We start from the raw sequence: 13,594 nt of genomic DNA, 5'->3' as shown, positions 1-13,594 counted from the left end.
ATATTACGATAAATTTTAAGCTTTCAGTTGAACAATTACACACTTACCGCCCAAAGAAACTCTAGCTGTGGTGAAAATATTAGCACTCTTTGATTCTTCGAGTCAGCCACAATAACGCGACCATCGTCATCGCAGCATATTCCAGACGGACGGCTGAACTCATGTACGGCTGTACCCTCGTGGCCTTTGGCGGCAAGTACCTGTTTGAAGTACAAGTAGCATAAAATAGGATAAAGATGTGTTGATGTCCTTCAAGAAACTATTCCAGCAATTCATCGCGAATCTCTGAGGGAGTCTGTTCAGGAGAGTAATTGAAAATCCAATTATGATGCCCTGAAGATTTTTTCTGAAAGTTTTCAAAGGAATTCAGGTAAAATACTACAGTTAACATGATGCTCAACGGCCTACGACTTATCGATTTCTCCAACTCCAAGAACATGGCCATTGTTTGGACCAATCGTAATACCTTCTTCCAAAACAGCCTCCCTTGCCGTTACACCTGGAGATCCCCACAGCAGACGGAGTCCCAAATCGACCAGATTCTGATCGATGTACGGCACTTCTTCGATAGTATCGACGTCAGGACCTATCGTGGCGCTATTATCGACTCTGACCTGACTAGTACATTGTATGATACCGATTGCCGCCGAGGCCTAGGGCACATGACACGCGGACTGCTGTGAAAGAAACCATCAAAGCTATAACCGAGAGCACCGTCGGGTAGGGGAACTGTGGCCATAACGCCCATAAGGGGCAAGTTGCGCCACCCTTGTTTTAGGCAAACCGCGTTATTTTCAGTACTTTTTTCAATTGCAATCACTAAAATAAGAATAAAAATGCTTCTTTACATTTGAGTTTACATATTTTTACTAAAAAAATGTACAAAAACTTCGAAAAATGATTTTGGTTACTTTTGATGTAATTTTAGCCTGTAAAATGTTTGCACTTTTTTACATCATTTAAAAGAATTTTTTTCTCGCTATCCCCACAAACTGTTTTGCACACTCCCATTATTTGTGTACCAAGCGGAAAAAGTATCGAATTTGACCCTTACAACTTTTTTACAAGGGTCCAAACTTCTGAGGCATGTGTGGGGTAAAATGCCCACCCCTAGTTATTTACATTAAAATAGTCAATTAGATCCAAGTTCTTGCACAAATTTTGTAGAACACAAGTTGAAACCAAGCAACAGCACATTTTTACTAAAAATAAATTCATCAATCACACAGCCATGCGTTATTTTGTAGTAATTTTTGATAAAACAGCTCACTATGACGTTTACATGGAATTGACCCATAATTACAGGTGATCCATAATTATGTAATGACTGTATACCATTCACGAACAATAACAGTTGACAATAAACCAGGCGCGCAAGTATATGTGCACAAATTGGCATCCCGGCGTTAGCTGTGGCTAGTGGCGCGTTTTACCCCGCAATAAAATTAAAATTCTGAAAATCAAACTTTTTTTCAAATTTGAATTTTTCAGTAGTAAAACATAAAATTGGTTCATGGTTTCTTCCATTTGGAAGGAAACATGTTGGTGCTTCATATTAGTGCCAAAAAATGTATATTATAAAGTGTTTCGTGGTTAAATTTGGACTCTTCCTTAACGTGGGCGTCTTACCCCCAGCTCCCCTACATGGCAACGGAGTCGAAGGAACGATTGGTTCGACGGGGAGTGTAGAGATTTTAAACGAAAAAAACGCAGCCCTGCGACAGCATGGGACCACGGAACGAAAGCGGAAGTAACAGATGCGCCTTATTCGGGAGAGAAACGCGACTTGGAAGAAGCGGAGTGCATGAAAAGGAATTGCTGTGCCATTCTTAAGAATCACGGACAACAGCACTTCGAAGAGCACCTGAATGCATGCAGTGAATGCATACACTGAGAATCAAGGCAGCGAATGAAGCGACTTACGACAGCATGGCAGCTGATGGGAACCAACAACTCCCTCGCTGAGTGAAGTCAAGGATGCCATAACATAACAGCTCACGGACAATAAAGCAGCTGGTAACGATGGTATAGCATCTGAGCTCATCAAGATGGGCCTGGAAAAGTTGTCCATTTCTCTGCAACGGCTGACTGTTAAGATCTAAGAAACGGAACAGCTACCAGAGGAGTGGAAGGAAGTGTTAGAGCTTGAAAAGTTTGGAGAGTTCACCTACAAATTGCTGCTACCGTCTACCCCCGTTTGTTTGACCTCATCTAATCTGAACACTTTTTAATTTGACCCCCTCTAATCTGCACATCGTTCAAACTAAAAATGGTTCAAGCGTCATTCTGCTCATGGAACGGGGTGAAACGGAACGCAGAATCAAAACAAAACCGAAAAAAAGGGTTACCTTCAGTGTGTTTTTCGATGCCCACAGGGTTACTAGAAGTTCACATTAAAAAATGACCCCCGTTGGTTTGCATGAGGTGTCGTTCAAACCAACGGTGGTAGACGGTACACGTCGTTTATCACCTATAACGAATGAGTTTGTGGGAAGTTATCAAACAGGTCTCCACGAAGACCACGGTCGACAACGAACTCGATCTTCATCGTACGGCAAATCCTTCAGAAATACCATGAATAGCAGATCCCCATACTCTTCACCGATTTCTGGCCGGTATATCACAGTATTGTCATATATGAGCTAGAACGGCTTTCCCGGGAAACTTAATATTATCTATTATAGTAATGAAGGACGGCGTGCAAAACTGCATGAAAATTTCTGACGGGCACTCTACTTCAGATGGGCTTTCGTGCCTGCTAGAGGATGTCATGAAGAGAGTCGGATATAGTAGCCCGAGTGTGACCTTCAACAGATCCGGCCAATTTTTTTGTTTCGCTCATGGTACACACTAAATTGTGAATACAGAGTATAGTAAATTTTTGACGAAGATACAACAGCTAAACACAGCAAAAATTGATTGTTGACCTTTTGCTCACGTTTTGACAGTTGGTATACTGAGCCTCAGTAAAATCAATTACTGAAGCTACCGAAATAGGTCTGCTGTGCTATTTTTGTCAAAAAACACCGAATTTAGGATTGAGTGTGTGTACGGATATAATCGGTAGAAAATTTGGAGCGGTGGCAGAGCTGTCAAGCTACATTTTTTTTGCTTTCAAGTGATTATTAGAGCCGTCATAAACCAAAATGATTTACTTTTGCTGTATTATGGTGTTTATAACCCCTCTGAATCTACTTGTCTCAAGAATGTAACTAGTGCCGAACATCTGCCTTGAAGACGAAGCAGTGAAAGTCGGACTGGTGATGAATGCGTCAAACAGACTGCATACTGGTATGTGAAGCTGAATTTTCAGATAAAGTAACGAGGATTCATGTCACGTTAACTTAATATTAGTCATAGAAGCTTCGAAGAGAATCAGCACCAAACCGAAATGGTAGCGTAGAATAACTGACTTATTCTTATTTGTGCGAAAATGTTGTGCTAGATAAATGAATTCTAGGAGAATTTGAATTTATAAAAATATGTTTCCGGGATACCTTAGATAGTGTAGAGTCAATCAGCAGCAAGCGATGGTTTTCAAAATCCGATATAATCACGTCTCCTTGTGGTGTAAAGCAAGCTCCACGAGGGGTCGTCAATCCTTTCAGGTACCGGCTATGGTTCGCTCCATCGAAGCTGAAGCGAGATATGAACTGACCCTCCGAGTTGAACAGCTGAATGCGATGATTGCGAGAATCCGTCACCAAAATCTCGCCTTTGATATTGACTGCCACATCCCAAGGATACTGGAACTGTCCGCAGTCTTTGCCATAACTTCCAAACTTCAGCAGAAACAGTCCGTTAGCGGAGAAGACCTGAACACGGTGGTTGTCCTTATCGACTACTATAATGCGATTTTGACCGTCAGTGCAGATTCCGGCCGGTAGATCGAACTGGCCGTTTGCCGTCCCCTTGGATCCAAATTTCAGCTTGAAAGTACCATCCGGATAGAATACCTGAACTCGGTTGTTGCGTCGATCAGCCACCAACACATGTCCGTCTTTATCGACAGCAATTCCCCATGGTCGGGATACTTGACCATCCTCGTGTCCATCGAAGCCGAAGGTTGTACTAGGTCCAACAGCTGGCTTTGCCGAAACATGCGAAGTACACCCGGGAATGCACTGTCCTAGTACTGGCATCCCCGGGATTGGGCCGATGCCGATCGATGAAGGGGAACTCCCCAGTACTACAGTTTTTGAAGAAGGAATTTGATCCCATGAGGACGATGACGAGGTACTTAGCCGCTGGCCAGGGGTTGAACTACGAACTATAGGACGGCGAGTCAGTATGTTGCCACTTGGTGGTTGGATGCACACATTTGAGCCATTCGAAAACGAGTTGCTCCGTTGGCCAACAAGAAGTACGTCACCCTGCATACGGATGTCTTGCAAGAGTTCAAAGTTAGGCGCTACAAACGTAATAAACTCCTCTTTGGGCTGTAGGTTTTTGTACATGGCAGCAAACTGCTCCATTTGGCTCTCCCCGGCTGTCAATGTTTTAGCAATGTCCATGTTGTTCATAGTTGCTACTGAGTCTTGAGCTTTCGTAAGCATATCCGAGGTTTGAGAGAGTCCAGCCAAAGCTGCTCGCAATCCTGCCATTTGATCGGAGAGCGACGTAAGTTTCTGCTGCCGAAATTTGTCAACACGTTCCAGCAGAGTACGTTCACGATCTTCAGCGGCAAGGATGAAGTGACGCATTGCCTTACGGATCCTTGCCGAAGCCTCCATGGCATCTCGTTCGACTGCTTGGGAATATGTCACAGCACGATCGATGCTTGCCTTAATGTATTTGGTTCCAAGTTTGCCGCTCTCTATGATAGATTGCATTTTCTCTGTTGCTCCATGCGCCATATTAGCTATCGGAATATAGGTGTGATCCTTGTGATCCCACAGGGTACATTCCTGACAAACGATTTTCTTGCACGACTCGCACATATAGCGTAGAACCTCTCCGTGAACATTACAATGAGGTTGATTGGCTTCCGGAATGCATTGTGCTCCTGCAGTCGTTCCAATAGGCGAGATCGTGTGTATTGCGATGACACAGTGGTCTTTTGTGAAACTATTCTTACGGTGCCCATGGGTACAGTCCTCGCACATGACGTCGTTGCAGTCTAAGCAACGACTGATGGCATGTATGTCGCAGTGACCGCAAACAGCTCCCAATGATGATACACAGTGCGAACTTCCATTCGAAGAGTTCGTCTGTGGCGAAGTACTCGGCGTTATATGAGTACCTATTGCACCTAGAATATCATTGTTGATCGGAGCACATCCACTGGTTGTTCCTATTGCACCTAGTACGTTGGAAAATAATACGTCATCGGTGAGGTTTACACTGTCTCTATCCAGAGGTGCTGGATTGTTGAAACTGGCTGCGCCACCACTGCCACTAAAAGTAAAGACAGTTGTTACTACTAATCACAGCTCGCGAACCTATCGTCCTAAATACTTACCTCTGTGGCACAGATACTGGTCCAGAGTTCACTTTTCCTGCTGCATCCCACCGAGGCAGCGCATTGAACAAATTCGAGAAGAAAATGTGATCATTTGAGTTGAAATCCACATTGCCATCTTTGTTGCTGTTCTGCTTGGAGTTTCCGGATTGTGGTGTTATTTGCATTGATGAAGCACCATTGGATAAAAGTGCCATAGCGGTTCTGGAATAAGAGAAAATGATTCTATTTATTCATAATGTTAAGTGTAATGTCATTCTCATGGCCGAACAGTCAAATGATTAATTGCCTTTTTTAACAATCTAAACTCCAGCGACCTGTTTTAACATTATTTCTCAGCGTCACTCTGTTTCCCAGGCCCTATTTAGTGATCGATATTGTTTTGGGCACAAAAATTGGTTTTAGAGGATTAGTGTCTTTGAAGAAGTTTTTGAGTATATCAGAGCCCAAGTCACTAATGTGACTAATCCACATACCTAGAAGTGAGATAAAAATATGTTTTTTTTTTTCATAATTGAAAATACAGGTACTCTTCGATATAACGTACCAAAAAGTTTTCTCTTTGTACGTTATATCGAAGTGTACGTTATATCGAAGCAGAGAAAAATTTAATATTTTTTATGCTAATATCGATGATTTCGACGTGAAATTAACCCGCTGTTGGGGGTGAGTATGGCAGCATAATCGATCGTGTTCGCTATTGTCTCGAGTGAAAATCGAAACAATAGATGCGCGGGTGTTTAGTGTTCAGTATTGTGTTGTTCTTTGCTGAGTATTGTGTTGTTCTTTGCTGTGCATGCATCGCTCCTGTTGGGGGTGAGTATGGCAGCATATTCGATCGTGTTCGCTATTGTCTCGAGTGAAAATTAAAACAATAGATGACACATTCCAGCGTAACGGGACACCGCGAGGAACTAACTTTCGTGAACAAATGACGTCTGCAATCAATTATAATGTTCATGATCATATGGTTTAACAGGTTTTATAACAAGCTTATTAGATGTACTTGCTGATGCAATACTTGTTCTATGGGGTTTTGGTTCCAATTTACTTTATATAACATGTTACATTTCGTAACGGGACACCATCGCAGAAATCTTCTTTTTAAAATTTTCATTCTGAAATGCGTATATTAGCTCTGTTATGAAGTTTTGAATAATAGAGTCTTCTAGACATTTCTTCTTTGGATTAATGTGAACAAGATTGCCGAAGTGAGTTTTACTGAGAAATGTATAGATTTGGAAATATTCTTGATTTAGTTTTGGGAGCGCAGCGTTACGCTCGCGTGAAAACAGTGTTTTGCAAATGGTGTCCCGTTACGGCTAAAGTCATCTAGTTGTAGATTGAACGCTTTGCTAAATAGAATATTGGTGTCTTCGGCAATATTTTTCAGACAGATAGTAGCTGTCCGGCAGGACACCAATAGTCCTTCAAACCCACTCTGGCCCTATGGTGGCCATCGGAATGGGCCCTGGGGAACCTGTTTCGAGTTTTATTTAACCTTCACGTATCCGACCCTCTACAACTCATTTTCAAAATGCTGGCATTTCACCAATTTTCATCCGTTTTTTTTTTTGAAGTCGCCCTCAATTGATCATAAATTGGAGCTAGTTCATTATACACAAGTGGCCATGCAATATTCGGAACCATTCCGGAGATATTCCGGATTGTGCTAGGGTCAGGGGGTTGTCAAAATGGCTCAAAGTGATTATTTCGTATGTTGTTGTGTTTGAACCATCGATTTTCAACGAAATTTTTGTTGCGAATAGTGAAACACAACTGCTATAACAAGATTTGAATCAGTTGGGCCAACCGGAATCCCGTAACAGGTTCCGCGGGGCCTCATTGGGGACACTTCTGGCTTTCAACCTAAACATGCCGTGCGACATATCAATCTTCATGATTTCAAATAACTGAGTCAGAAACGATAGACCACAGACAAACAGACGTAACACTGGCGAAATTTCTATCGACCATGCTTTTAACGATCATTTTATATCTTCATAGTTGTCGCTTTCACAACCAAAGGCGGGCACATTGTTTTTATTTGCTTTTGACGTTCAACACTAGCGCCTTCTGTTGACGATATTGCACAACGCAGTGTTTCGTGAAACATTTCCACCAGGTGATGGTAGTGTGAACTGGGCAATGATTTTCACGAAAATTGTTCTAGGTGTTACGTCTGTTTGTCTGTGGATAGACTTAAGTATGTATCAACTAAATGGCCACCTCGGAACATTTAGCACAGGTTCCACGGGGGTGTCATCGGGAACATTTCTGGTTTGTAACCAAAACATGCCGAGCGACGTATCAATCTTCATTTCGAAAGAATGGGATAGAAAAAATTGACTTAAGTATGTATCAACTGATATGGCCAATGATATCTATAGCACATTCTTCCAACACAGTCTTTTCAAGCATATGTCGCATGTTGCTTTAATCCTTTATTGGAAAGCTCATGCGCCTTGGGAATAAAAGAACCAATTTTCGTTGAAATAAATTTTACATTTTAAAGGGGATTTTTCTTTTATTCTATGTTAGTTTTGGGGAACTGTTGAACTTGTCGTTTGGTCGAGGTTAGAGAGAACACAGTTTTTTTTTGGAGGGGATGAGATTATGGGGGCTTTCCGTTGATATTTAGCTAAGGACAACCAGTAACGATACAAACAACGGATTTCGAGAAGAAAAAAAAGTTGTCAACCAAAACGACAAGAGGGAGGTCGCTAGACTTTCAATCAACGGTTACTAAATTATGTTATCACAAAAAGTATTTTCGTGATGCATTTTACACTTTTTTTTTAATAAGAACATAAGCTTCACAATATGTTTGTCGTCATAAAAGTAAATTATACGGTGATGAATGGGGTAAAGAAGGAATGCCAACCATCACTTCGGGATCTTCAAGTTTTGAACGCTTTGTGATTCTATAAACCATTTTATACATCATGGTGGTAATTCATAGGACACGTTAAAAAGTTTATAGCTTTTAAAGAGTATGCTATCATCACAAAACTTAATAAAACACCACTTTTTATACTGATCCACCAGAATACCTGCCCTTTGTTTACGTAGTTTCCGTGGAGAGCTGAGAAGTGGGCTTTGTTTCAGTAGGGGCGTTACACCAAGAAGGATAATGAAAATATATACACCCTATAATATCATTTCATCACGGTTACAGATTTTTGGTTAAATATTTGATCAAACCACACTTATTTATCCACTTATGAATGTCTTTAAAATTTTCGTAACGGGACACCAAATCTACGCACCCATAGTAACGCCTAAGATAACGCGTCGATCAAGGTAACCCAATATGTTGGAAGAAAGGTCTCCACGAGTACTAAGAGAATCCTGAAAATCATTTTTCTAAAGCTAGTGATAAATTCGCTATTACAACAAATATACTATTTTCGTAACGGGACACCATTAAATTGCGGCTATTGCAAAAAGTGCTTAAAACATATCAAAACCTATTTTTATGAAAAGTGTCCTTTGGGTGTATAAAATATACGTTATTATACTACATTAATAAAAAAATAGTTTAAATGTTTTCGAACATTACCGTGCCAGCAGGCATATTTGAAAATTATCAATGAAAAATTTCATTTTTATTACATAAAATGCTATTACTTCACCTAGCTATTTAAATACGTAACCAGTCAAATTTTAAGTGAAACAAATGGTTTTCCTAAGATTGAATCTACCCTTTTTCATATGCTGGAAAGCTTGGGGCGAAACAATCACTTTGATATTTCACACCCTTGGCGTAGAGGTGCGTGGAATGTGTCAGATGCGCGGGTCTTTAGTATTCAATATTGTGTTGTTCTTTGCTGTGCATGCATCGCTCCTGTTAGGGGTGAGTATGGCAGCATAATCGATCGTGTTCGCTATTGTCTCGAGTGAAAATCGAAACAATAGATGCGCGGGTGTTTAGTGTTCAGTATTGTGTTGTTCTTTGCTGTGCATGCATCGCTCCTGTTAGGGGTGAGTATGGCAGCATAATCGATCGTGTTCGCTATTGTCTCGAGTGAAAAATAAAACAATAGATGCGCGGGTGTTTAGTGTTCAGTATTGTGTTGTTCTTTGCTGTGCATGCATCGCTCCTGTTGGGGGTGAGTATGGCAGCATAATCGATCGCGTTCGCTATTGTCTCGAGTGAAAATCAAAACAATAGATGCGCGGGTGTTTAGTGTTCAGTATTGTGTTGTTCTTTGCTGAGTATTGTGTTGTTCTTTACAGAGAAGAACATTAATCAAAACAATTAGATGATCGGCATTGAACCACAAAACCCCCACAACAATTGGTGAGATCTTTCCAATATTATTTATTTATAAATAATTCTATTTCAGTATATTTAACTGCATATAAGTTGAAAATTCGCTATTTTCAACATCCTTTCATCTATTGGAAGATGCTTCAGTTCTGGGCTCTTTCTAAGTTGATGAAGGGATTTATAAATGCTTGCAAGGACTTGGCCAGGTGTGTGGAGCTGAGTGAATCTATGACATTGAAGATAGTAGCGACATCAGCAATGTCAATGGAAATATTCAACTTTGCAACTCCATCCAAGATTTGTGCAAGTATTCATGCTATGCTATGCTATGCTGCTATGCTATATCGATGATTTCGACGTGAAATTAACCCCAAATAATGATTTCGGTGAAATTTACATAACTAATATTGAAAAACAGGAGTTTTCACAAAAAAGTAATTTCATTTTTTGTGCTTCGATATAACGTACATTTTGCTTCGATATGACGTACACTAAATTTTTTCCCCAACTAGCGCTAATTCTAGGTAACAAGGTTAATACTGCAAGAAAACATTAATTTGAGTGGTTTCGCAGCTTATCTGAGAGTTATTCCTGGGAAAAATTAAAATTTGCAATGTTGTACGTTATATCGAAGCAAAATGTACACTGAGGATACTGTTCGTATGTTTTTCATAGTTTACATCTTATGAATCAGTTATTTTTATTGTTTTCATCATTTCATAGTTCTCGTATGCTTTTCATACATTAAAGAGCGAAATCCATAAGACTTGTCGTATGAAAAATCTAATAAGAAGCATCGTATGAAAATCATAAGATGTGTTATGAAACACCATTGCTAAAAAACAACAAAACCTTTTATTGGCTTCCAACCACTTCAACTTCCGAAGCGTCGATGGGCGAATGAGTAAAGCACGCACTCGCTAACCTTGATGTTCCTGGTTCGATTCCAGGTTGCGATTTTTTGAAATTTGTGCAAAATATTTCATAAACATATGTATGGTAGTCATAAGACAAAGTTTCAGTTTTTATACGTTATCGGTATGATTTTCATACGTGAGAGTTATGAAATTTATACAGTAACAGTATGACAATAATAGTTGGTGCTTTGAATCCAAAATCATAGTTCGTAACTATGATTTTCACAAGAAATTCTTGTGGCAAAAAATCATAGTTGATTCGTATGATTTTCGGAATTGCAGTATCCTCAGTGTAGATAACATCAAGTTAACCCGTTTGACCCCAGGTAAAAAATAAAAATTCAAAAAATCGCACCAATACTTGAACATCTGTGGGCTTTGTGGCCGTGCGGTTAGCGACGTCAGTCGTCTAAGCGTTTCGTAAGCCTCGGAGTGCGGGTTCGATTCCCGTTCCAGTCGGAGAAAACTTTTCGTCAAACGGAAAATTCTCCATTGGCCCCACTGGGTGTTAAGTGTGTTGTCCGTTGTCTCGTGTATGTAATGTTCAGTCTGTGCAGCCTCTAGCTGAAGACGGTGTAGTGTCTTTCTTTTAAAAATGTTTGTTATATCAACGAGCAGTAGAAATTTTAGACGATCTGATTGAAGTCATGCCTTGACTACAGATAACCTATTTGCATGCGGCAAACAATGATTTCCTCCAGAAACCAATACTACATCGGACAGGAGTAGGAGAAGTCAAGGCAAAAGTGAATTGAGTCATGAGCGAATGAGTTTATCAAATTTTCCTAGAAATAGTTTTGAGAGACCTACTCATGGACACATGGTGGAATATGAGTTTATGAAGTGCACAGAGATTTCACACAGGTAAAGCATTTCATCTACAGCTCATAGAACTCAAGGCCTGAGTTTTGCCAGGCCATCCCGTGTATTCAGAAATCTAGTCGAGGAATTTACTTATTCCTGTTCGATGTAGTATTGGTTTCTGGAGCTAACCATTGTTTTCCGCGTGCAAATAACTCTCATTGTTGTCCGTCTATGGTTCTCTGTAGTCAAGGTATGACTTAGCTTAGGCCATCAAATTTTTCTGGGAATAGTGGTGCGAGGATTGTATGTCATTCCCCAGAAACCCATTCCCCAGAACGATATTCCCCAGAATGAAATTCTCCAGAATGACCCAATCCCCAGAAATCCATTCCCCAGAATGGGACATTTCCCAGAAAATTATTCCCCAGAATGGGACATTCCCCAGAAAAATATGAGAATCAGTAGTTCCATGGGAATTCAGGTGAATTGTTAGTTTTTAGAGCTCTAGGTGATTTGACCGAACTCCAGCGGAAGATTAAAACACTTCAGCGTGGTTCAAATCACCCTTACGCCCTGCAAAATTTAAAATCGTTGAATGAGATAACTTTCAAATGTACATGGTTTTCATATAATGATGCCTTCTTCAGTGTATCTCAAATGAATATTGAGTTAAGAACAAAAATGCGGCAACCATACTTGAAGAAGGTTGTATTTCTATAAGAATGGTAACTAATGTCAGACATTTTATCATTCAACTTTAAATAAAATCCAATTAAAAGAAAATCTCAATTCCAAAAAAATCCCAAAAGAACAGCCTGTTAATTAAAAAAGGCAAATTTCAGATGAAAAAAGTAGCCATTCTATTGGACACACCTCGGAATGACTGTTTCAGCAGTACGTTAAGTTGTAGAGTTCCATATTTTTGCATGAAGTTGAATATGCAAATATCAGTGTTATGAAAAATGAAAAAAAAGATGGTGGCTCATTAGGACAAACATTCCATAAACTGAAAAATAATATGGCCGAAAGCACACTAGGCTGCAAAAATGTTGTTTGGGCCTCAGTTTAGGGTTTTACTTGTTACAGTTTGTGCTCATGTAAATTGGAATATACTACATAACAGCAAAGGTGGTTAGATGGAAATGATGAACGACATGTTCCATTGTTCGATAACACGAATAGGTTTGTAAAAATAGTTCTACTTCAAATAATATGAATGTGATTACTTTTGTGTAAATCAAGCTATCAAATACCTTAGTGAAGGTTTTCGGATGCCAGACACTGGATTTTATCCTTGTGTGTTCCCTTCAAAATTTCTTAGAAGGATGAAACCAAACATGTAACTATTCCAATGTGCATTCAAAAATATTTAATGGAAGTTTATATACTGTTCATTCTACTTATACATGCCATAAATCTGATACATTAGAATAACTTTGTCAGCATTAGAAAGGCATTTACAAAAAAAAGTTGTATTGGGTTTACTCGACGCAATTTCGTGTTACCAGCAAAATGGTACTCACTAGCCTGAACCCAGCAAAAAGAATGTTTTTTGCGCTTCTCGCTCAACACTGGCGGTAGTGTAGAATGCACAGTGTGTCACCGAGTACGAAAAAAAACTACACAGATAAAAATAATGAGATTTACACGTCATGTAAACTTCAGTTTAGTCATGTAAACTTACTATGATGATGGTTTACATGATATGTCATGTAAGCTTCTGTGATATCCCCCGCTCCAATCATGTGCATCATATGTCACATAATTTTACACTCTTTTTTCGATCTGTGTAGAGTCAGTCATTTTTTTCCTTCTAACCATGTTTGATAATAGTGCAACTAGAAAGAACTGTCTTTGACGATAAGAACGAACAATCTCTTATATGAAGGTAAGTAGTTTGGCCGCCAAAGAGCTCTCCAACAAACCAACTAGAAAGAACAGCCAATTTGAAAAAGGAGGGATAATCTCAGATGAAGTCAGCAGCTACTATTACAAGCCACCAATCAATTATGTAATGGTATATGTAGACAAACACTAGTGCAACTACAAGCATAGTGCTGCTCAACCTAACGTATCAGGGTTACTAAAATTTTATCCCGAAACCAATTTGAAAATGAAAATAGAAAAGATTCTAGGGAA

At 39.7% G+C, this 13,594-nt stretch overlaps 1 protein-coding gene across 2 annotated transcripts in view; it reads right to left on the bottom strand.

Moving 5' to 3' along the window:
* Positions 1 to 13,594, bottom strand: part of LOC109423813 (protein wech) — a 58,641-nt gene that overhangs the window by 3,330 nt on the left and 41,717 nt on the right. For both annotated transcript variants that reach the window (XM_029879549.2, XM_062852144.1), the window contains 3 exons: positions 5,462 to 5,665; positions 3,498 to 5,397; positions 48 to 200 (listed from right to left, as the gene is read on the bottom strand). In XM_029879549.2, coding sequence (XP_029735409.2) covers positions 48 to 200; positions 3,498 to 5,397; positions 5,462 to 5,665 — 2,257 coding nt within the window. The remainder of the gene's footprint in view (positions 1 to 47; positions 201 to 3,497; positions 5,398 to 5,461; positions 5,666 to 13,594) is intronic.

This window comes from Aedes albopictus, chromosome 2, assembly GCF_035046485.1.
Source record: "Aedes albopictus strain Foshan chromosome 2, AalbF5, whole genome shotgun sequence".
In the NCBI taxonomy this organism is placed as follows: domain Eukaryota; kingdom Metazoa; phylum Arthropoda; class Insecta; order Diptera; family Culicidae; genus Aedes; species Aedes albopictus.
The sequence above is the reverse complement of the archived record's forward strand: the minus strand, read 5'-3'. Positions and strand labels throughout refer to the sequence as shown.